Raw genomic sequence first — 24,983 nt, forward strand, 5'->3', positions numbered from 1 at the left:
TTGGTCAGAAGTTTATCTTCAGCTTTGGAGCCAAGCAGAAGAAAGGAGGAGAGTAGGTGCCTGCCGCCGCAGGGCTGGAGGTGGAAATTGTGCCCCCTGTAATTTAGCAGGAGATGGCACCCTAGGCCAGTGATTTTCAACCTTTTTTGAACCGCGGCACACTTTTTATACTTAAAAAATCCCGGGGCACACCACCAACCAAAATGGCACAAAATGACACTAAAACAGTACATATTATACATATAGTTAATAATATAGATTCTAAATGTATGTATACTCACTCAGTGTGAAACCTGGGCCTGTTTTCTTCTCCCACCTGTGCTTCTCTCCACCATACTTCTCCCCCTACTTCTCTCCTGTGCTTCTCTCCACCATACTTCTCCCCCCTGCTTCTCTCCTGTGCTTCTCTCCACCATACTTCTCCCTCCTGCTTCTCTCCTGTGCTTCTCTCCACCATACTTCTCCCTCCTGCTTCTCTCCTGTGCTTCTCTCCCCCATGCTTCTCTCCACCAGTGTGAAACCTGGGCCTGTTTTCTTCTCCCACTTGTGCTTCTCTCCACCATACTTCTCCCCCCTACTTCTCTCCTGTGCTTCTCTCCACCATACTTCTCCCCCTGCTTCTCTCCTGTGCTTCTCTCCACCATACTTCTCCCCCTTGCTTCTCTCCTGTGCTTCTTTTCACCATACTTCTCTCCTGTGCTTCTCTCTCCCATGCTTCTCCCACTTGTGCTTCTCTCCACCATACTTCTCCCCCCTGCTTCTCTCCTGTGCTTCTCTCCCCCATGCTTCTCTCCTGTGCTTCTCTCCACCATACTTCTCCCCCCTTCTTCTCTCCTGTGCTTCTCTCCACCATACTTCTCCCCCCTGCTTCTCTCCTGTGCTTCTCTCCATCATACTTCTCCCCCCTGCTTCTCTCCTGTGCTTCTCTCCACCATAATTCTCCCCCCTGCTTCTCTCCATCATACTTCTCCCCCCTGCTTCTCTCCTGTGCTTCTCTCCACCATAATTCTCCCCCCTGCTTCTCTCCTGTGCTTCTCTCCATCATACTTCTCCCCCCTGCTTCTCTCCTGTGCTTCTCTCCACCATAATTCTCCCCCCTGCTTCTCTCCCCCATGCTTCTCTCCACCATACTTCTCCCCCTGCTTCTCTCCCCCATGGTTTTCTCCCCCATGCTTCTCTCCTGTGCTTCTCTCCACCATACTTCTCCCCCCTGCTTCTCTCCTGTGCTTCTCTCCCCCATGCTTCTCTCCTGTGCTTCTCTCCCCCATGCTTCTCTCATGTGCTTCTCTCCACCATGCTTCTCCCCCTTGCTTCTCTCCTGTGCTTCTCTCCCCCATGCTTCTCTCCTGTGCTTCTCTCCACCATACTTCTCTCCCCCCTGCTTCTCTCCACCAAACTTCTCCCCCCCTGCTTCTCTCCGCTGTTTATCTCCCCCATCCACAGGTTTCTCTCCCCCCTTCCTCCTCACCTCCTCCGAGATGGTCGCCGCTGCTGTCCACCTCACCTACTGGCCGCCCGTAGGGCCCGGACGTGCTCCTCCAATCAGCGGAGACCGGGAGTGTGGTGCACTGCTGCGGGCCGTAGCGCACACGTTGATGGGATGCGTGCATCACGGCCCGCCGCAGCGCACTACGACCATGTGTCGCGGCACACTGGTTGAAAATCACTGCTCTAGGCCATCGCCTACCCTGGCCTACCCTTTGTCCTGGCCCTGCTTTACTATTTGCTATATACCAATGTCAGAGTATCATCTATTACATGGAACGATGCATGGCAGGCGGCTGAACGAATCCGCTTTTTTAACATACACAAGAATGTGGTATAAAAAAAAATGATAGCAAAAACGTAGTGTGAACCCAGCCTGACTCAATACATAAATGAGCATCACTTACCAATTCACTTTCATCTCCCTGGATTTTATCTTCCCTTCCATTGGAAACCTACATATTTAAACAAGAAAGATAATAGTATATAATGTAATTTAACAGCAATGTTGCAATATATAATAATCATGAAAATTACTAAAAATATTTCTAATTTTTTTTTTTTGTTGATGAGGAGACAAATACATAAGACCCCATTCATACAAAATATTTGTTGTCTGCCACTGGTATACAATGGTGTCTGTAGTAGTATATAGTATATACTGGCATAAACATACCAAACATAGTCACAATTAACCTATTTAAAGTGACTCTGTACCCACAATCTGACCCCCCAAACCACTTGTACCTTTGGATAGCTGCTTTTAATCCAAGATCTGTCCTGCGGTCTGTTCGGCAGGTGATGCAGTTCTTGTCTTACAAAAATACTTTTAAACTTGAAAACCCGTGCCAAACGGGAGTATCTGTGCCCTAACTTTGCACCACCCCTCCGTCCCTCCTCCCCACCCTCTTCATCATTAGGAATGCTCCAGGCGGATTGCCTCCTATTCCTCACCTGTGGCAGCCCGGCACATGGGCTGGATCGTTAAAGGGGTAGTGCGGCGCTAAGCAATTATTCACAAAATAACACACATTACAAAGTTATACAACTTTGTAATGTATGTTGTGTATGTGAATAGCCCCCTTCCCCGTGTTCCCCCCCACCCACACGTCATCAGCTGCTCAGCCGCGATTGGCTGAGCTTAGTTATGCTCAGCCAATTGCGGCTGAGCAGCTGATGACGCGGCAGAGGGGGGCCGGCATGAAGGAGGGCTGGTGCAGTCCGGCCAGCCTCCCGAAGACGGCGTCATTGTCCAAAGATGACGGTCAGGGTCGACATGAATCAGGTATGTATAAGTGCACTACACTTCCAGGGGTGGGGGGGAGGGGGCCATTCACTAACATAACATACATTACAAAGTTGTATAACTTTTTAATGTGTGTTATTTAGTGAATAATTTTCTAATGCCGCACTACCCCTTTAAGACACCTGTGCAATGTTCAGCATGAAGAAAATTTTTCAGTGGCATTCCTAATGATGAAGAGGGTGGGGAGGAGGGACAGAGGGGTGGTGCAAAGTTATGGCACAGATACTCCCGTTTGGCACAGGGCTTCAAGTTTAAAAGTACTTTTTTAGGACAATAACTGCATCACCTGCCGAACGGACCCCAATCTATGTTTTAATACATTTACAATAAGAATCTGATGTACACTGGTGGTAGACAGTGACAGCAAGTGCAAAAACACCACAAAAAATACAACATGGACTTTTTAAATATCAACAAAAGCGAAAGGCAACAGACCGGCGTTACCCCTGTAAAAACAAAGACACAACACAGACACATGTTCTAAATGCTATTATTTATATCTACCCAGCGGTTTAGATATCAGCTAGTGATTATCACAACACAGACAGTCAATATCAGGGTTTGATCGGGTTCTTGGGACAAGGGCTGGACAGCTGTCTCACACACAGCACAGAGCTGAGACATAGGAGGGTGTTGGTAGGTAAGAGATAATTTTCTTACCTCCTTGGAGCTACAGTCTCCCCCCCACCGTATGTGTCAGGTCGGCGCCAATGGTGCTTTCATGGCGGCTGTTCATCTGGAATATTTCGCTCCTTGGCCCCCATTGGGCGACAACTGTTATGGATGCACCTCAAGAGTGCTGTCATATTGACTGTGTGTTCCAAATTACAAGTTATAAGTTTATAGTGCGCACTGAGCATCAAACACCCTGACACACTGATGGTTAAAGTGGATCTCCTTTATTCAAAGATGGCAGCCAGTTTATATATCCTGGCGGGCATGGATAGTGTTTACTAACGTTAGCTATAAGGGGTGTAGCATCTCTACCTGTAGAAGGTCAGCGCCATATTGTAATGGCTTCACTAAATATACAAAATATCCTATCCTTAACACCGTCAGTTTGGTAGGTGGTAAGGGGGTAATATACTCTCTTTCTTCTTTTTTTTTGCTGTCACAAATCCTATTATATAATTTGCAAACCACCCATTATCTGGGATATAAACAGCCCATAGCATATAAAAGATGTGAAGTTTTCTCTGGGGATAAATAGAAGTAAATTGTAAATCTACATAACTTTCTGTCACCAGGTGATTTGGGGCTAGGCGGGGGGGGGGGGGGAGGAATCACCTTTAAATCTTATTAATGTATCTTTCAATGATTTAATTTTTTTTTTGTAATGTGTGTTTTTCCAGACATTTTTCAAATCCTGTAGATGGGATTCCTATTAAAAAGTGCACGAAACAGCCAGGAAAATGCAGCGTACTCTACATCACACTACACTTGTCCAGGGTTGTATTTGGCCTTCCAGCTCAACTTTATTCACTTGAATAGGGATGCTCTGCTATGCTAGACACAGACTAAGGGCAAAAACGTCCATGTTCCAGAAAGATTCTAGGACAAAACTAATGTTTTACAAGCATATGTGCAGAATGACAAGGTGAAAATAAGCCTATGGAGGTAACATATTAGTGAGCCATGTAACAAGAAAAATAATAGTGTGAGCGACACAACCACAGGGAGTAATGGAGGAATGGACGTGGATGTAGGAAAAAGTGACAGGCGTATACTACATGTACTGACAAGAAGCTCAGAGACAGCAGTGATTGTAATCTGCAAAAGAATAGATTAACTATTACACCAAAAACAAATCTATACACTGTATATTGGGTTTAGGTCCAGGTCATCTGATGCAGCGCTCCATCTCCCTCCTCTGACATATACTGTAGCTCTGACATAGCTTGGTAGCCCTGCAGGTGAGTGCCTCTATTTAGCTTCTCCGAGAGGTTGGACAAGACAACTAGGGCATCAACTTCAGATCACAAATGTTTTTTGGTCATTATCAGTTGTGGTCATTAGACCCAAGATGGGACCAGGACTTGCGGCTGTAAATATGGAAGCAGAAATATGACTGGATTATGTTCTCCATGAACTGGCCTTAGGAATAAAGCTTTGCTAACCAGTGAAATGGCTATTACAGATAGGCCAGCAAAGCCCTGAACACATCTCTCATTGTGAAGCACACATGCCGGCGTCTCAGGTAGCTTACAAACCACTGTAAAGAACACCATCACAACACTAAATTTAGTCTTATTTAAAGGGAATCTGTCACTAGGTTGCTGGTGCCTTAAAGGGAACCTGTCACCAAGACAATGCTATATAATATATCGCGGTCATGTTATAGAGCAGGAAGAGCTGAGCAGATTGATATATCTCATTGTGGGAAAAGGTTCAGTATAACTTGCAAAATGTTGATTGAATTCCCTGATCATTCTGTGTTAAGTCCAGTGGGCGGAGTCACTCCATTGACTGGAGTCTTTAGCAGGAAAACATCATTCATAAACTACAAGGTATACTAAATTTATTCCCATAAATGCATATATCAATCCGCTCAGCTCCTTCTACTCTATAACATGATGCTGATAACTTAGGTAGCATTTTCATGGTGACGTGTTCCCTTTAAATGAGGGCAGCATAAATTAGGGACATAAATGCTGAACAGATTGGTGTAATACTCCCATCATTCTGTTCAGACGTTCTCCTAATATGCAGCAAATTGTGCTTCCTGCTTCATCACTCTCCCCACCCTCTGGCTGCTAATAGAGAGCAGGAGCTGGTGGGCAGAGGGAGCTGGTGCTCATGAATATCGAGGACTACTGAGAACACACACATAATGGAGAAGACTACGTATTGTGCATGTTATTCAGGAGGAGATCTCTGGATCAGCTGCACAGAACAATGTAAGTGATACATCATTCTGTTCAGCTTCTCTGACACTAGTTTATGATACCCTGAGATAGGACACCATAAATCTACTGACAGTCTCTTTAAATCATAAAAAATGCCAATGTTACCTGATGGTTGCTCTGTTTTTATCCTTATTCAATGAGTTTAGTATTTTCTTCTCACTGGCTCTTAGTTGCACATCTGAGAATTCTTTACATGTAGATATCAGAATGACCTATGGTCAAAAAATTATATTATTACCTTATAAATGCAGAAATGTAAAAGGAGAGCTCATATTTTTTGCATGTGGGACTTCCTATTGCTCTGGAACTATCAGCTTTATATTTCATGGCAGAAAACAGGAAAAATTGTTTGTTTTCTCACTTATGTCTCAGATATGTCGCAGACTCGCTTTTAGTGAATTAAAGGGGTTGTTCATTAAAAAAAACATTCTTTCAAATCAACTGGTGCCAGAAAGTGAGATTTGTAATTTAATTCTGTTAAAAAATCTCAAGTCTTCCAGTACTATATGTCCTACAGGAAGTGTTAATATTTCCAGTCTGGAGGGTTGGAGAGGTTTTCTATGAAGATTTGCTACTGCTCCAGACAGTTTATGACATGGACAGAGGTGGCAGCAGAGAGCACTGTGTCAGACTGGAGAGAATACACCACTTCCTGCAGTACATACAGCAGCTGATAAGTACTGGAAGACTGGAGATTTTTAAAAACAAATTACAAATATCTGGCACATTCTGGCACCAGTTGATCTGAAAGAAAAAAAAGGTGAACAACCCCTTTAAAGGGATTCTAAAGGATTAGAACACCATAGCTGGCTTTTTCCACAGACAGCTCTTCTCTTATCTACAGTTTGTATGTGGTAGTGCAACTCAATTGTATTGAAGTGAATGGGGAAGAGTTGTAACACCACACACAACCTGGAAACAACCTGGGACAAATGTGGGGCTGTTTTCCTAATCCTGCACAGCCCCTTTAAAAAGTAGATTTAGGCAGCAGAGGTTGAAGGAGAAAGTCATCATAAAAGTAATGTTATATACAGATCTAAGGGCAACATTACGATTTTATTTGTCACTGCTTTACAGACAACCAGTAATGGCGGATCTCCTAGTGTCCATAGAGCATCCTTTTCTTCACACATTAATCGGTATATTAATATATAATAGGAAAAAATACTTTTAAAATGTTGCTCTCCTTATAACTTTCAAAACCTAAATCAATAGTAGATGTGATAAAAAAAGCAGGTCTGCAATTTATATTCTTTTTTTTTTTTTTTTACTTCTCAGGTTTTAAAACAAAGCTTTAATTATCTGTATCCTGGTCCAGTTTCCTGAAGCTTTTTAGTCTTGTGCTGAATAAAAAAAAAGACTAAACACATGGGGGGACATTGTTAAAGACCAGCGTATTCTCACACCAGTCTTAAATCAGGGCCCGTCCCTGCCCCTTAGTGAATCTGGCCTGACCTGTGCCTGCGGGCGCAGATATCTCAGGAGCAGGTGTAGAGTCTTGCCATGATTTTGTAAATCATGATAAATCATGCACGTGAAAAGTGCTACACCTCCTCCCTGCCTTGCTGAATCCCACCCCCTGCCCGTCCATTGGTCTAAACACAGGGACAGGGACACTTTAAGTGTACTTTTTACATAGAATAACATATTGAAAATAAATTTACCAGCTCAGCCAGTGTTTCTTTTCCTTGAATAGTGTTAAATAGTTTTGCTGTGTCAAAGGCAATATAGTACGAGGCCATCAGTTTACCTTTTTCTAGTAAAAAAGTAAGAAAAAAAAAAGTAAATGGTATGTTTTAAAAACTAAAAGAAAAAGAAAAAAAAAGCATAAGGGTATTCCGAAGACTTTTTTTTTTTTTGCTAACAAATTGCTTTAATAAAGTTATGTTGTTTTTTTATCTGTCATGTAACTTCCATTGAGTAGCAGCAGTAAGGGGCAACACAGGCCTCTCTGTTGCCACCAATGTTCTTGTTGGGAACTGTGGGGCTGTCTAAGGGCCCTTTTACACAGAAAGATTATCTGACAGATTATCTGCCAAAGATTTGAAGCCAAAGCCAGGAATGGACTATAAACAGAGATCAGGTAATAAAGGAAAGCCTGAGATTTCTCCTCTTTTCAAATCCATTCCAGGTTTTGGCTTCAAATCTTTGGCAGATAATTTGTCAGATAATCTTTCCGTGTAAAAGAGCCCTAAGCCTTGCAGTTCCTGATCTCCTGCTTTTATCCCATCTCCCTCCCCTACCCCTCCTTGCACTGCATGATTGATGTACATGGCTCTGATTCCAGCCCTGAGCTCTATATATATCATTCAATCAAGCCACTAAAAGTGGAGAGAGGAGGCATGCATGCTGTGGCTTGGCAGCTCCCTCTTGACATTTTAGAAAGATAAAGAGCTAGCAGATTCCCCTTTATTCACCGACCAGCCATCTTACCTGTAGGCTTAAAATTGAGATCTTCATCCATTCTAATTAATCCAACAGATGATAAATCATTCAGGTTCCTCAAGCAAAGCTCTGTTACAAATACATGTGTGCACCATCAGTCAGCGGAGATAGAAAGTGTTAATGCAACTATTTGCCCACCATTGAGAATACATTATCCATTGACTCAATTTGTTAGATAGATAGATAGATAGATAGATAGATAGATAGATAGATAGATAGATAGGAGATAGATAGGAGATCGATAGATAGGAGATAGATAGGAGATAGATAGGAGATAGATAGGAGATAGATAGATAGGAGATAGATAGGAGATCGATAGATAGGAGATAGATAGATAGATAGATAGATAGATAGATAGATGATAGATAGGAGATAGATAGATAGATAGATAGATAGATAGATAGATAGGAGATAGATAGACAGATAGATAGATAGATAGATAGATAGATAGATAGATAAATAGATAGATAGGAGATAGATAGATAGATAGATAGATAGATAGATAGATAGATAGGAGATAGATAGATAGATAGATAGATAGATAGATAGATAGGAGATAGATAGATAGATAGATAGATAGATAGGAGATAGATAGATAGATAGATAGATAGGAGATAGATAGGAGATAGATAGATAGATAGATAGATAGATAGATAGATAGATAGATGATAGATAGATAGATGATAGATAGAAGATAGATAGATAGGAGATAGATAGATAGATAAATAGATAGATAGGAGATAGATAGATAGATAGATAGATAGATAGATAGATAGGAGATAGATAGATAGATAGATGATAGATAGATAGATAGATAGATAGATAGATAGATAGGAGATAGATAGATAGATAGATAGATAGATAGATAGATAGATAAATAGATATGTCATAAATATATATAGTTAAAGGACAACTCCCACAAAAATTTTTTTTTGCTCATTTAACACACATTACAAAGTTATATAACTTTGTAATGTGGTTAAATACCCGGCCTGGCCCCCTTCCCCCACTTTCGGACCCCCGACCCCCCACCCCGGAAGTTAAAGAATGTATACATTACCTATTACGATCGTCACGGTCCTCTTCTCCGGGGCGGCATCTGGTGACGACGACGTCAGAGCCGAGGGGCGGTCCGGGTCTTCTTCCTCCTCGGCGTCTTCATGCAAAGTGAATGGGGATGAAAAGGCTGCTGGTGCACATGCGCACCAGCAGCCTTTTCATTGGCTGGAGCGCATCACATGGCTTCCAGCTTGCTCAGCCCTGATTGGCTGAGCTTGCTGGAAGCCATGTGATGCGCTCTAGCCAATGAAAAGGCTGCCGGTGCGCAAGCGCACTGGCAGCCTTTTCCATCCCCTGGACCCGGAAGTCGGAGACATCGCTGGATGGCGGACGGCGGCGACGGAGAGGCGGACGGCGGGCGAATCGAGTGGCGATCGTCACCGGAGAGATGGTGAGTATGGTGTCTGTGTGTGTCTGTGTTTTGTTTTTTTTTGGGGTCCCCCGGGAGTTGTCCTTTAACTGTACAAAGTATAAAAACATAAAAATAATGCAAAGAGACTGTTTAGCATACCCTGCAATTTAGCTTCAATTCCTATTTTATCCAGTCCTTGTGGGAAACCTAAAATAATAGAAAGACTTTTTAACAAGCATATCCCCCGGAAGGCCATCAATATGAGAACAATGGCGTCTTAGGGTATGTTCATACTACAGATCAGGCAAGGAATTTCAAGCGGAATTGTCAATTCTTTGGGCGGATTGAGGATTGCGCATAAGAAATCCTATTGAATTAATGGGACAGGCAGAATTTGAAGCGGAATCTGCAGTGTGTTTCTGTACAGATACGACAACATACCATAGTGAGCAGGATTCTTTAAGGCTCTGATGTATAAGAAGGTCGATCTTATCCACTCCAAAGCAATGTTCACATCAGTTATAGTGTGCAAAGTTATTTCTGCATTTAGATGTTCCACGAGATGCTTGTGCAGGCTGAGGAAAGAAGAAACACAGAGCGGTACATTAAAGTGCACGCCGTATTACATAGGGTGGGACCTCGCGGCTCGTGAACGCTATTGAGTCACGGATTATCTGCAGAAGTTTCACTGGTAAACCTGCGTCATCAAGTCTGTCCCAAATATGTGGATTTTAAGATCAGGTCTGGTGTGGAGTTGTTGCCGCACACAACAATGAATTTAACATCATGTGGATTTTGATGCTGATTTGAAATTGCTGCTGCTATAGAATATGGTAATAGAAAAAAATATCTGTGCTTGAAATCCAGAGTTGTGGATTTTGGTATGATGCACAGTGCTGTGAATCTGCAACAAATCCTCAGAGTATCCGCAACATATACTGATATCTACACTACAGGTACATTTCTATGTGGATTGTCTGCAGATTTTTTTTCATGGCACAGAAGAGACTTCTAAGCTGTTACTATAACATGCTGTGAATTTTCTGCATAAAAATCCACTGTGGAAAATTCAAACAATATAGGGTTAGTTAACTAACATTTTTTATTTCAAATGTTAAAATTAAAAAATCTCCAGTCTTCCAGTACTTATCAGCTGCTGTATGTATGGTGACATCACCATGTTATCCAGGAAGTGACATCACCATGTTGTCCAGGAAGTGACATCACCATGCTATCCAGGAAATGACATCACCATGTTATCCAGGAAGTGACATCACCATGTTATCCAGGAAGTGACATCACCATGTTATCCAGGAAGTGACATCACCATGTTATCCAGGAAGTGACATCCCCATGCTATCCAGGAAATGACATCACCATGTTATCCAGGAAGTGACATCACCATGCTATCCAGGAAATGACATCACCATGCTATCCAGGAAATGACATTACCATGTTACCAGGAAGTGAAGCCTTGATGCAGTAGTAAGTGCAGGGAAAAAGCACTTTATAAGCATGTCCCATAATAAATGTATATTGGGGATTTGTATAACTTTTGGGGGGCAATACAATACTTTAATAAACATTTTCACCGGACTTCTCCTTTATCATACTGATCTCTTCTGCCAGAACAGAGTCAGCCCTTCATAAATATACAACAATAATAATAAGCATTTCATACATATATATTTTAACCAAGATGGGTGGATTAAGCCTACTTTGTGCCTATGATAACTGACCTGCTTTCAATGGTGTCTGCTCCATTTAGCATGTGCACATACTTCTCCTTCGTACTTAACCTTGTCATGATAACCGCTATGGCTGTCGTATCAAACTAGAGACAAACAGTGGTTTAAATATATGAACAATTATTACCTTCTATAACTATATAACTATACTATTACTATGAGAGATACTATAACTACCTCTATAGCTGGGTATACACATACAACTGTCCAGAGAAGCAGCAAATCCCCACAGAAAACCTCTCCTGCTCTGGACAGTTCCTGACATGGACAGAGGTGGCAGCAGAGAGCACTGTGTCAGACTGGAGAGAATACACCACTTTCTGCAGGACATACTGCAGCTGATAAGTACTGGAAGTTGATTTGAAACATTTTTATAATTTTACAATATTATAATATGAGGCGTTTTAAAAAGTGTACCACTTTCTTCCTCAGATCGAGGACCTGAGGAAGCATGTGGTACACTTTCAAAATGCATCATCCTATAATAAAAGCAACCATCAACCTTTACTCCCGATGTCTGTTGGAAGTCAAGAGCCTGACGCCCGATACCAGACACCGTTGCTGGGTTTGAGCGCCATTGGAACCATCTTTTTTCTCCTTCTTTAGGCTTATTATTGTTCTCCAACACTTAGGAGAGGGGGTGGCATACTGAGGGATATACTCACCTGAGGTCTTCCTGCCCTGCCTATCATCTGCAGGATGTCGGTCTCGCTGTACTCCTGAAACATTCCTGCTGCATAATGCATGGTGGACTTAATGATTACCAAATGAGCTGGAAGGTTCACACCCATAGCCAAAGTGCTAGTAGTAACTAAGGGAAAAACAAAAAAGATAAATAAATGAATAAATAAAATAATAGCAACAGCAATAATGTAAATAATATGTATTACTCCCGACCCCCAGCTTAGCTGACTATGCATGTGTGCGAGTATCGGGGAAAATAGCAAATGGCTGCGCAATCCTTCAGCCAACAGCTAACTAACGTAACATCATAAGGCATTTTCAGCTTTAGGCTATGTTCACACAAAAAAAGGCAGTCATTTAGACGTTGTGTGAATATAGCCTTAACATGTTTATCTGCTGTTACAAAAGAATACAGAATGCCGTCCAACATTTTGCTCCCAGTGCATGCCCTCATCCTTTGCTGTGTGTACTCTCCTCACTCCCCTCTTCCCTCTGTGTGTGTGCTCTCCTCACTCCCCTTATCTCTTGCTGTGTGTACTCTCCTCACTCCCCTCGCTGTGTATACTCTCCTCACTCCCCTCATCCCTCGCTGTGTGTACTCTCCTCACTCCCCTTATCCCTTACTGTGTGTACTCTCCTCACTCCTCTTGTCCCTCGCTGTGTGTACTCTCCTCACTCCCCTTATCCCTCCCTGTGTGTACTCTTCTGACTCCCCTTGTCCCTCGCTGTGTGTACTCTCCTCACTCCCCTTTTCCCTTGCTGTGTGTACTCTCCTCACTCCCCTCATCCCTCGCTGTGTACTCTCCTCACTTCCCTTGTCCCTCACTGTGTGTACTCTCCTCACTCCCCTCGTCCCACACTGTGTGTACTTTCCTCATTCCCCTTGCCCCTCACTGTGTGTACTCTCCTCACTCCCCTTTTCCCTTGCTGTGTGTACTCTCCTCACTCCCCTCATCCCTCGCTGTGTACTCTCCTCACTTCCCTTGTCCCTCACTGTGTGTACTCTCCTCACTCCCCTCGTCCCACACTGTGTGTACTTTCCTCATTCCCCTTGCCCCTCACTGTGTGTACTCTCCTCACTCCCCTCATCCCTCACTGTGTGTACTCTCCTCACTCCCATTGTCCCTCGCTGTGTGTACTTATCTCACTCCCCTTGTCCCTCGCTGTGTGTACTCTCCTCACTCCCATCATCCCTCGCTGTGTGTACTCTCCTCACTCACCTTGTCCTCACTGTGTGTACTCTCCTCACTCCCCTCATCCCTCGCTGGGTGTACTCTCCTCACTCCCCTTGTCCCTCACTGTGTGTACTCTCCTCACTCCCCTTGTCCCTCGCTGGGTGTACTCTCCTCACTCCCCTTGTCCCTCACTGTGTGTACTCTCCTCACTCCCCTCGTCCCACACTGTGTGTACTTTCCTCACTCCCCTTGTCCCTCGCTGTGTGTACTCTCCTCACTCCCCTCATCCCTCGCTGGGTGTACTCTCCTCACTCCCCTTGTCCCTCACTGCGTGTGCTCTCCTCACTCCCCTCGTCCCACACTGTGTGTACTTTCCTCACTCCCCTTGTCCCTCGCTGTGTGTACTCTCCTCACTCCCCTCATCCCTCGCTGGGTGTACTCTCCTCACTCCCCTTGTCCCTCACTGCGTGTGCTCTCCTCACTCCCCTTGTCCCTCACTGTGTGTACTTTCCTCATTCCCCTTGTCCCTCGTTGTGTGTATTCTCCTCACTCCCCTTGTCCCTCGCTGTGTGTGCTCTCCTCACTCCCCTCGTCCCTCACTGTGTGTACTTTCCTCATTCCCCTTGTCCCTCGCTGTGTGTACTTTCCTCATTCCCCTTGTCCCTCGTTGTGTGTATTCTCCTCACTCCCCTCATCGCTCGCTGGGTGTACTCTCCTCACTCCCCTTGTCCCTCACTGCGTGTGCTCTCCTCACTCCCCTCGTCCCTCACTGTGTGTACTTTCCTCATTCCCCTTGTCCTTCGTTGTGTGTATTCTCCTCACTCCCCTCATCCCTCGCTGTGTGTACTTTCCTCATTCCCCTTGTCCCTCACTGTGTGTACTTTCCTCATTCCCCTTGTCCCTCGTTGTGTGTATTCTCCTCACTCCCCTTGTCCCTCGCTGTGTGTACTTTCCTCATTCCCCTTGTCCCTCGTTGTGTGTATTTTGCTCACTCCCCTCATCCCTCGCTGGGTGTACTCTCCTCACTCCCCTTGTCCCTCACTGCGTGTGCTCTCCTCATTCCCCTCGTCCCACACTGTGTGTACTCTCCTCATTCCCCTCGTCCCACACTGTGTGTACTCTCCTCATTCCCCTCGTCCCACACTGCGTGTGCTCTCCTCATTCCCCTCGTCCCACACTGTGTGTACTCTCCTCATTCCCCTCGTCCCACACTGTGTGTACTTTCCTCATTCCCCTTGTCCCTCACTGTTTGTACTCTCCTCACTCCCCTCGTCCCTCGCTGTGTTTACAATCCTCACTTCCATAGAAGAGTGCCTTTTCAACAAAAAATACACATTTCTGGGTATAAATGCAAACTACTAATCAGGAATACGCCTTCAATAACACACTATATATTATGGATGATACTATAGTGTTCTTATTTGTTGAATTAATTCTCTCTGATTTTGAACCCCCAACTAACAGGTAACTGGGGGTCTCATATCCCCTGTAGTGTCTTTTCACCTGAATGAACACATTTTCCCACTGGATATATCATAATTGATGATGGTTGAAGAACTTCTTTATGAACCTATGACCTAAGTGCTAACCTACAGTATATTTTACCATTATCTAGGCTCACACTGCATTTTTGCATCCGTTTCACTGTATCCAGTTAATTTTAACATAGAGAAAAACATGGTCAATCATGTCTTTGTGTAAGTTAAATTTAAAAAAATGGATGTATTTCTATCAGTTTTTGGAAAATGGAAAACTGATGCTGCAAGAAGGCATTCATTTAAAAATTAAATGTTAGCAAAAAGGCAGTGTGGCCCTAGTTTAACAGAATTCAGTTTCCTGGGTGGATACAATAAACGTACAGAGTACTGGTAGCTCTCCGGCTGTGAAGGTAGCTTCAATTATTTTTCTATCAGATACATCCACACCGGCATGGTGATATCCTACACCATACAGCACGAGATCTGCAATGATATTGGGACATTAAATCACTTCAAAATATAAGAAGGCAATACAATCAAACCTAAAGGTATAGTAGGGAACTGGAGGGATCAAAAGTAACTGGATGGTATACTTTGCTGTCTCCAACAGTGCCTATGGATGATGAATAGAGCAGCAGTACACAAGCATAACCACCACTGCTCCATTCTTGAACTTCACCCAGTTCTCAAGGGGGTCCCCCCTCCCCCAACCATACACTTAATTTCATCCTGTATATACAGGATAAAGCTACACACCAATAATAACTGACAGAATTCTCTCTTCCACCCACCGCTTGTCTTCCCCAAACACAGGAACAAGGGGGACGTCCGAGCCCTCCCGTATTCTCTATGGGGAGGGGTAAGCCGCAGCCAGAGCACTCTCGCTGCGGTGTTTCTCTCAAAACAAAGAAGTCGGGAAGTGATTTTTCCATCATGCCTGACCCCTTTTTCCAATGACATCATCTGTCTTTGGATGGTCAGGGGAGCACCATACACTTTATATTGACGGCCAAATCTAAGGTGTATGGGGATCCTAAGGTTGGGTTCACATTGGGGGTGATTTCTCAAAGGGTGCAACATTTAGACTGGTGCAAACTGCTCAGAGCAACCAATTACAGCTCCACCTTCATTTTACCACAGCTGAAAGCTACACTGTGATTGGTTGCTGTGGGGAGTTTGCACCAGTCTAAATTTTACATCCTATGCCAAATCGGGGCCATTGTGTTTGTCTCTGTTTTACTGTTTCCTTTAATTTTGATGCACACAAAAACGTGGTTTACCAAACTTTTGTGTATGTAAAAAAAAAAAAAAATCATTTGTTTTTTCCTATAATGTAAGTAAATGGAAAATTTATTCTGCAGCATTTTTTTTAACCATTTTTTAACACGTAACTCATTTTTTCCTTCATAAGTATAAACCGTATATGTTAAACAGAAGGTGTATAGGCAGCATATCCTATGTTCACACAAGCATTTCCTTCTTTGTTCTCTTATATCTATATAAGAAGGGACTGATGTTCTTAGGAAAGTCTATTTAGAAATCATCTGCTCGGATAAAATGTCCATTAAAAGCAGCAGTCAATCTCGATAGCACTAGAATCAGGGACCTACCCCGCAGTTTTGCATCTTTTATAGCATTTGCCGCCTTCTGGAGCCTGGCAAGAATAGAAGCACACAAGAAAACTTCAACTACAAATGATATTAATATGTTTCCAATTATACTGAATATATTGGATGTAGAGACAACAAATCTGTGATATATTCTCACTGTTCTGTTTTTGATGCTATAATTTATTTTCGGGTTGTTTTTACTCTTTCCACTCTTATCCCTGTTATGTACATCTGTTTAGTACAGAGATATATGAAGTCCTGTCGCAAATACCCCATGGTCCATTAAGACCTCAGTACCTTGTACAACCTCACATAACATATAGTGTATATCATTGGGGGTGTAGATAGATAGATAGATATTTTTTTTCCATTCCTTGCACACTCACTATCACAAGTCCTACAGCCCCATATGCTTTAGTCCAGCACAGCTGCATCCATGTGTTGCATATGGTCATGTGATTACCAGCCTGACCCACATAAAATCACAATACTTAATGTGTCACCACTTATCCAAACTCTGGGAAAACTTCCACTGGGAAAAATTATCTGGATCCGTAAATCCACATCATATCAACTTTTGTTGCCACCATAACGTCTGTGATGCCTCCCCCCAGGTTACACTTATTTTCTCATTATGATGCCACTCCCATCCCAGTTAAAGCTCTGGTGACCTGGTCCTAATCTACAGCTTCTTTGTTGTAAACCGAAAGTTACTACAGTAAATTCATATAGCCAGACACCAAGTCACCTGGGCATGATCCAGAATAAGAACCGTATCCTGACTCTCCCCCAACAGCTGATTTATAGTGGACAATTAGGCAGGTGTCATAGTAAGTGCTCGGCTGATTGCAATTTTATGTATATGATAGGCTATTCTATATGACAAACATCCTTCTAAATAAGGCCCAACTCAGACAATAACTTTATCTGCCAATAAAGGGCACAATTTGAACTTTATCTGCCAATAAAGGGAATCTGTCAGCTGCATTTCACGTTCCAAACTGCTGACAGTGTTAGGGTGTTATTACACAGGCCGGTGGGGGCCTGATAATAACTGTAAACGAGTGCCGATCTGCTAGATCGGCGCTCGTTTACTGGGCCTATTACACGTTTAACAAGGGCTGCATCGATATTGTTACCGATGTCCTTGCAGCCCTTGCTTAAACTGTATACATTATCTATCCGGGCTGCAGGGCTCCTCTTGCACTCTGCTTCTCACCGGGTCCCACGCGCTGCAGCTTCAAAGCGGCCTGTCTCAGCTGACAGGCCGCTCAGCCAATCATTGGCCGCTGCGGTCCCAGCCAGTGATTGGCTGAGCGGCCTGTCAGCTCAGACAGGCCGCTCTGAAGTGGCAACGCGCCGGACCCGGGGAGAAGACAACTGTGAGAGGAGCCCTGCAGCATGGATAGGTAATGTATAGAGTTTGGAAATCGTCAGCCGCTGGCAGCGCACCGCTATTACATGTAGCAATGCACGATCAGTGCCCAACAATTATAGGTCCATGATCGCTGTCATCGGCTGATCGTTGTGTTTATTACACAGAGCGATTATCGGCCGGATAGGGCCGATTTGGCCGATTAACGTTCTGTGTAATAGGGCCCTTAGGTGCTGTTAGGTCAAGGAGACACATGGTGCCTTTCATATATCTGTATGTGCTTCCAGAACACAGAAAAATATTTTAATTCTCCAGTGCAAAGTGTCAGAGAGGTGTTCCCATGCTCCTCGACATAACAGCATATAACAAAGTCGGTGGTTTGAAGCGTGAATTGTAGCTGACAGAGTCCAATGCTCTATGTAGAATTGTCCACAATGAAATCAGTAAAGACAAACCTCTGTTTATGCTCAATGCTCAAGACAAAACTCGCTTCCTTTGCGAGGACAGAAGCTGCTTGTTGGACGCCTTTCCTTGTGGCACAAAACTAAGTGGAAAAAAAAACTAATTTGGAATTTATTCTATGAGAAACAAGGTTACATGTAAAATAAATGACGACATGTTTCTGCTTACAACAAGCGTTGGCTTCTGCTCTGAATAGGTCTGTATGACGCCAGCTATCTTATAGTTAAGACTTAGGTCAAATTTAAATTCAGTTTGGTTACTGCCGCTAGGAAATCCCAGAACTACTTTACAGAGTTTCACGGGTCGATGAGATTCATCCATTTTCATACATAGGGCCGGATACCTTCCATCTGAAAGCCATTCTGCAATCTAAAATGCAAGATGCTATACACAGTACTGGGCTAGAAATAAGCTTATACCATTTATATGTGATGCCATAGAGTAGCATTTATTACTTATAGACTATTACGGCATCTGTTTCACAGGTAATTTTTTTTTTTTACTCAATCACGTATACAGATTAGTGCAGTCTTTAATGGTATTCCATGCTATATGTTTTGCAGTATATTGACATTATATTGGCCACAGGCAATATGGAAACCGATTTGGTCAGAAAATCCAATGATGCTGAGGCTGCCGTACGGCAGTGGTGGACGTCTACACCATCTCTGAGCTGCTGGCAGGCATAAGTCATAATAAATCAGGAGCGGCAGGAGGCCACAAACCTCCTCCCAGACCACAGCACATAGCAAAGCATATAACACTATAGAACCTAACATTTTTCTTGGTATAAATCTATGTTGAATAAGACTTACGTCATCAGCATTAGGGATTGTTGCTGAAACTGCCACAAAGCGCATGGGCAGCGTCTCTTCACTATTTCTTGCCTGTATTGTTTTCATTCTGCTGACAACAACTTCAAGAGTTGCCCCTCGGCTTTCATCTTTTACCGTGTGCACCTACAGAAACAGAAACTTACAGATTAATATTCCGCCGACATAAAACATGAAATACATTTTAGAGCCATATATATAAAACTCTATGTAGCTAAGCCAAGCATTTTCAATAAGAAGCTGACACCTCTGTCCCCCTCCAGACTCCTTTGTCCTCCTTAAAACAATACACTGCTTTAATAAACTCATACAGCTTTGTAATATAACCCCATTAAAATAAATTATATATAGACTTTTAGTTTATACGTCAATTTATGTTAAGTGGAGGCAATATAGGGCGACACAGGCCCTTCTGCTGCCACCAACATTCATGTTGAGAACTGTAGCCCCTCACGCATCGTGCATTACTATTAGAATATACAGTGTCCTGGGGGGATCTGCCTGTTACTATCGCTGTGTGCGGCAGCCTCTGCACAACCAGTGGTGACCACTACAGCTCTCAACGTGTACACTGGTGGCAGCAGAGGGGCCTGCGTCACCCCTTACTGCTGCCACTCAACAGAAAATAATGTATAAACAAAAAGTACAAGGTAATATAACTTTAAGGTTTTTTTTAAATCAATACTCTCTAAAGTACCCCATTAAGACCACTTTTTCAACCTCCAGACTCCTCTGCCCCTTTCTGCACCTTGAGCCTCCTCCAAACACCTCTGACCCCTCTTCCAGACCCATTTGTCCACTTCCAGACCCCTCAGTATCCTCTCCACATTTCTTTCTCCCCTTGTCACCTCCAAAATCCTAAGTTTAATCTCTACACTCCTCTGTCCTTTTCTGTTCCCTTTTTGACTCCTTTGCCTCCATCAGATCTCTTCTGTCTCCACTTGGACTCCATGTCACCTCCAAACTCCTCTATCCTTTTCTGGACTCTTCTGACCCCTTTTTTGCCTCCCTCAGAACTCTTCTGTTCCCTCCAGACACTTCTGCCATGTCATGCCAAGGGAGAATGAAAGAACAAATGGATTGGGTCTTGAAATTCAACACATCCCAGGTGAGGCAGAAGGCCCTCAGGACATTACACGGTCAGCCGTTCTAACCAAATCAATGGGTTTCGCCAAGTTCCTTCTAATCTGTTCAAGAACTTAATTCTTCTATTCTTTCTATTTACCTAGCATGTTCTTAAAAAAGTAAAAGTCTTGATTACTTCACCTGAATAAGCTTAGTAATCAGTAAGTTTTGCTACTAGTTATCAATGCTCATATACAGCATAAGGCTATGTTCCCACAACGTTCAAAAAACACAAAAGGCAGCCGCTTTTTCTATTATGGGTATATTCACACGGGCGGGCTCGCAGTGAGATTTTCGCTGCGAGCCCGGCAGGTCCTGGCAGTTCCTATACACTACGGGTCCAGCGTCCTGCTCTCCCGTCCGGCCAATTAGTGTGTTGCCCAGCCGCAGCCACTGATTGGCCGGGCGGGAGAGCAGGACGCCGGACCCGTGCAGCAAGGACAGGTAAAGTATGCTTACAGCGGGGGAGCCGGCCGGGAGCAGAAGGGGTTAAGGGCGGTATAATTACATACTCGCTGCGGTCGTTTAGACCTCAGCAAGTATGTAGTGTATGGGAACTGCCAGGACCTGCCGGGCTCGCAGCGAGAATCTCGCTGCGAGCCCGTTCGTGTGAATATACCCTAAAAAAGATGTCTGTTTTTGCAGTGATTTAATAAACTTCAATGTAATGCCGTGCCTTGAAGTTGTAAAGTTAAAGGAATGATAGACAGTCCAATGCACATAATGTATAAAATGACGGACGTTGTTTGCGCGGACATCAAAATAATGATCATGTCAATTATTTTTGGACGTCTTTTGCAAACACCAGACGTTATTTCTTAATTGTTCACGCTCTGTTTTTTCCGTCATTTGACATTTTTTACTATTAAATCCTATGGACTTTTCAATTACAGAAACCCAAAGGACAATCAGTCCACCTGACCTAGAACAATGTACCAACAGCTGTTATTGCACTGACAGCCGGCCAAACAGCTAAATGACGGACGTAGTGGAAACATAGCCCATGTGTGAAAGACATAAAAATATAATTACCTCATCTATAAGAAATAGACGTACAAGTTGAACCAAGGTGTTGTCTCTCCATTTCCTGGTCATACTATCCCATTTCTCCTGAAGGACATAGGGAAATACAGAAATATATAAAATCTCAAAGGATCTGAAGTGACTTAAAGCCTTATCTCACCTCTCCTAAGCCAACTTCTAATCTAATATATGGCCAGTTGTGGTCATAAATTAGCTTAAGGGTCCTTTTACACTTCCAGATCTTTGGCCATCCACGGCCGCAGACGAGTGCGGTTTTGCAGTGTCTTTACACAGAACAATTAATTGAGCAGCCAGGCCACACGAAAGATCCTTATATAATTCGTGCAGCCATGGAAACTGACAGCACAGATTTGCATATATTGGGGTTTCCAGTCACACAAGCAATGCATACTTACAATCCACGCTGCTTGTGATCCGGCATCTCGCTCTCTGTCTCCCTTGTCCTGCTCTATGGCTGATGATATGTCTTCAGGCCGACCCGCCTCTTCCGGTTGTCAATCATCCTGGAGGTGGTGTCAGCCTGAAGATACAGTGACGACTGGAGAGCCGGACGGTAGGGCCAGAGAGTGGGATGCCGGATCACACAGCAGCTCAGGCAGAGCCGTATTAACAGCTGCTGCTGCCCTAGGCACTAAACCTGGAGGCGCCCCATCTTGGGGAGCGTGGGGGGAAGTGGTTACGGAATAGTGTTTTTCATGATTTTTAATTGCATAAAACATAAACAAATTTTCACATTGAATCAATAATTACTGCAGTCTGCATATTGTCTGAAGGAATCTATTCAAAGTTGTCCATGGTCTTTAAATTCGGATTATATTATATTATTAGAAATTAACCATGGATCAAGCGATCAATAGTGGGGATAACCTGATCAGTAGATATCAACATGTCTGACAGATTACCATCAAACATGGATCAGAGTTATTTGCAGTCTCGGAAAAACAAAGCGTTTCGGGGTACCAGACCCCTTTGTCAAGTTGAGATGTAAAAGTTCCTCACCAAAACCTGTAGAATTGCCATCTTACCATTAAAACAATTATTCTTAAAGGGGGTATCCGGTGAAAACTTTTTCTAATATACCTGCGGTTATCTAGAAAATAATAAAGAGTCTATGCTTACCTCCCCACGCCTCCTGATGTCCTGCTGCAGTGTCCCCCGCTGACCACATCCGCCACCACTTCAGGAGTGACAGCCTGCTTAGCCAATTACTGGCCGAGGAGCTGTCCTATCTCAGTCAGTGATTGGCTGTGTGAACTGTGACTCCTGAAAAGAGTCCGCCTCGGAGGTGGTGGCTGCAATCTGAGGGGACACTGCAGGAGGACACCAGGGGAGCACAGAGAGGTAAGGACTCTTCATTATTTTCTATGTAACTGCACTTATATAGCAATGGTTTTCTAACACCAGATAACCCCACAAAGCAAAGGTCTGTGCTTGATTTTAGGTTCATCAGTGTTCCCTCTGTATTCCTCTAATGCTGTTGTTATACTCACAGGCGTTGTCATTATAATGTGGGCATGCTGAATCTCAAATAAGTCCTCCACCTCCGTGTCTCCCGTCAGCTCCTTACAGACTATTCCAACAGGTTCAAATTTTTCTTTCCAGTCTTCATATCTTTGGCCGCATAAAGCTTTTATAGGAGCCACTTCAATAAAAAAGCAAACCATATGAAAAGCCCAATTACCCATTCTTTGTGGTGGAACACAGTCATCTGACTGAGGTTACCTAAAACAATCCTCAATACATTTCATAGACTCTACACCTAAAACTATGCCACTATGTGACATGTATAGGGGTGTTTTCTATAAATCTAGCACATTTGAAGAGTTTACACTGTCTAAGAAATAAAGGAGTATTCTGTCAAAAACAATATTACTTTAAATGAACTGAATTTAAGAGTAGCTTCCCACGTAACATATTCACAGTGGATTTCTCGCTGCGAATTTGCCCATTCACTTAAATGGGCTGACATACTCGCAGCAGGATTGCCATCCCACTACGAGTATGTCAAAGTCAGCGCCCTTAACCCCTGCGGCCCGGGTACATACTTTACCAGGTCCCCGCTCCGGCTTGCTTTAGGGCAGTGATGGCTAACCTTGACACTCCAGCTGTTTCAAAACTACAACTCCCATCATGCCTGGGCAGCCAAAGCCATATCTTTGGTTGTTCAGGCATGATTGGAATTGTAGTTTTGCAACAGCTGGAGTGTCAAGGTTAGCCATCACTGCTTTAGGGGCTCCCGCTGCCCGCTGCAGCGCACTAATTGGCTGACCACCGGCAAACGTCAGAAGCCCTGAAGCAAGCCGGAGTGGGGACCCTACACAGTATGTTCCCGGGCAGTGGGGGTTAATGGTGCTGAGTTTGACCTACAATCCCGCTGCGAGTATGTCAGCCCTTGAAGTAAATGGGCAAATATCCGGATTCCGCTGCAAATTTTGTGGCAAGAAATTAGCTGTGAATACGTAACATGTGACGCTATCCTAATAGAGTTATATAGATTTGTAACTAACTTCTATTTTAGAAACTAAAAATCTTACAGAGCAGCAGTAAATCCCCTTAGAAGATCTCTCCTGCTCTGGACAGTTCCTGACATGGACAGAGGTGGCAGCAGAGAACACTGTGTCAGACTGGAAAGAATACACCATTTCCTGCAGGACATACAGCAGCTGATAAGTACTGAAAGACTGGAGATTTTTAAAAGAGAAGTAAATTACAAATCTGTACAACTTTTGGAAAATCAGTTCATGTGAAGAAGTAGTTTTTGCCGAAGTACCACTTTAACCAGTATTAGTACATTTTCACCATCCTCCCTCACTATCAAACCAGTTGACAAACAGCACCATGACTTTATCTTCAAAAACATGTTTCTGCAAGTTGTAGTGTAATGTGTATTAAGTCTGAAATAAGGATCACTGTCAGCATGGGCACTTTTATACTTTATTTGCTTTGCATGAGAGGCCTTCTGCTAGAGAAGCCTGTTTAGACTGGAGAGAGCAATAAGTCTTGAGAATATTGCAGGGCAAGCGGTGATATCCCATACTTGTGATTGACCTTACTGTAATAGGCACTAAACCAAGTGCTCAACCAAAAACAAAGGCGCACTGTGTCAGGCCAGAGTCAAGTACCTGGTACAGTTACACATAATCCAGGGCGGCCTCTTCTCTGCATGACTCTGCTGGAAAATCAACTACCTGATACAAGTGTTTAGTATTCTGCAGACTCCTCGCTCTCAGCCGGACGAACAGGCCTGTACTTACTATATACAATTTTAACATTTGTCCAAGGTGCAGGAGTTTCCATCAGTAATCGCACAATTGCTATCTCAAATATCACTGTCTTTCCAGATCCGGTTGGAGCACACAAGACAAAGTTCCTATCAGTGTACAGAACCTGGATAAATAAGATTAATAAGAAGAGGCCACAACTGGCATTGCTTACAAAAACATATTCAACAGTTCAATTATAGTTTTAAAGGAATTAAATAAATTCATGTAAAATTATCATTCTATAGGGCAGGAGACGCTGAGGAAGAAGGAAGAGAACTCATATGGTAGGTGGTTAGGTACATTGAAGGCAGTTGGGTCCCATCTCCCAGCTTAGGTGACACTGTCCCCTGATGAAATGAAGCCATTTTAGAACAGAAAGAAGACACTTTAAAGTGACACTGTCGCCCCCTTTTTGCATTTTGACTTCTCTACACAGGTGTAATGGGTAAATTTAGCAGTTTTATACCTTATTTTATATCAGACGTCATGATGCTTGTTCAAGTAAAAAGTGATCTTTTATCAACTGCAAATTGTGATAAGTGGACAACAACGACTCTTAGCCCCGCCCACAGAGCCACCGTTGGCCCCGTCGCTCCGTGACGTCATCTTCACATAGGCCTGCCCCCTCGACAC

At 43.5% G+C, this 24,983-nt stretch overlaps 1 protein-coding gene across 4 annotated transcripts in view; it reads right to left on the minus strand.

Moving 5' to 3' along the window:
- The window catches only part of HFM1 (helicase for meiosis 1), a 101,675-nt gene that overhangs the window by 35,750 nt on the left and 40,942 nt on the right, over positions 1–24,983 (minus strand). For all 4 annotated transcript variants that reach the window (XM_069967652.1, XM_069967653.1, XM_069967655.1 and 1 more), the window contains 16 exons: positions 24,342–24,474; positions 22,578–22,729; positions 21,076–21,153; positions 18,901–19,044; positions 18,254–18,454; positions 18,079–18,167; positions 16,249–16,292; positions 15,020–15,121; positions 11,967–12,112; positions 11,293–11,387; positions 9,995–10,128; positions 9,713–9,760; positions 8,131–8,211; positions 7,362–7,453; positions 5,803–5,909; positions 1,893–1,940 (listed from right to left, as the gene is read on the minus strand). In XM_069967652.1, the coding sequence (XP_069823753.1) occupies positions 1,893–1,940; positions 5,803–5,909; positions 7,362–7,453; positions 8,131–8,211; positions 9,713–9,760; positions 9,995–10,128; positions 11,293–11,387; positions 11,967–12,112; positions 15,020–15,121; positions 16,249–16,292; positions 18,079–18,167; positions 18,254–18,454; positions 18,901–19,044; positions 21,076–21,153; positions 22,578–22,729; positions 24,342–24,474 (1,694 nt within the window). The remainder of the gene's footprint in view (positions 1–1,892; positions 1,941–5,802; positions 5,910–7,361; positions 7,454–8,130; positions 8,212–9,712; positions 9,761–9,994; positions 10,129–11,292; positions 11,388–11,966; positions 12,113–15,019; positions 15,122–16,248; positions 16,293–18,078; positions 18,168–18,253; positions 18,455–18,900; positions 19,045–21,075; positions 21,154–22,577; positions 22,730–24,341; positions 24,475–24,983) is intronic.

The sequence above is a fragment of the Dendropsophus ebraccatus genome, chromosome 4 (genome assembly GCF_027789765.1).
Source record: "Dendropsophus ebraccatus isolate aDenEbr1 chromosome 4, aDenEbr1.pat, whole genome shotgun sequence".
Lineage (NCBI taxonomy): Eukaryota > Metazoa > Chordata > Amphibia > Anura > Hylidae > Dendropsophus > Dendropsophus ebraccatus.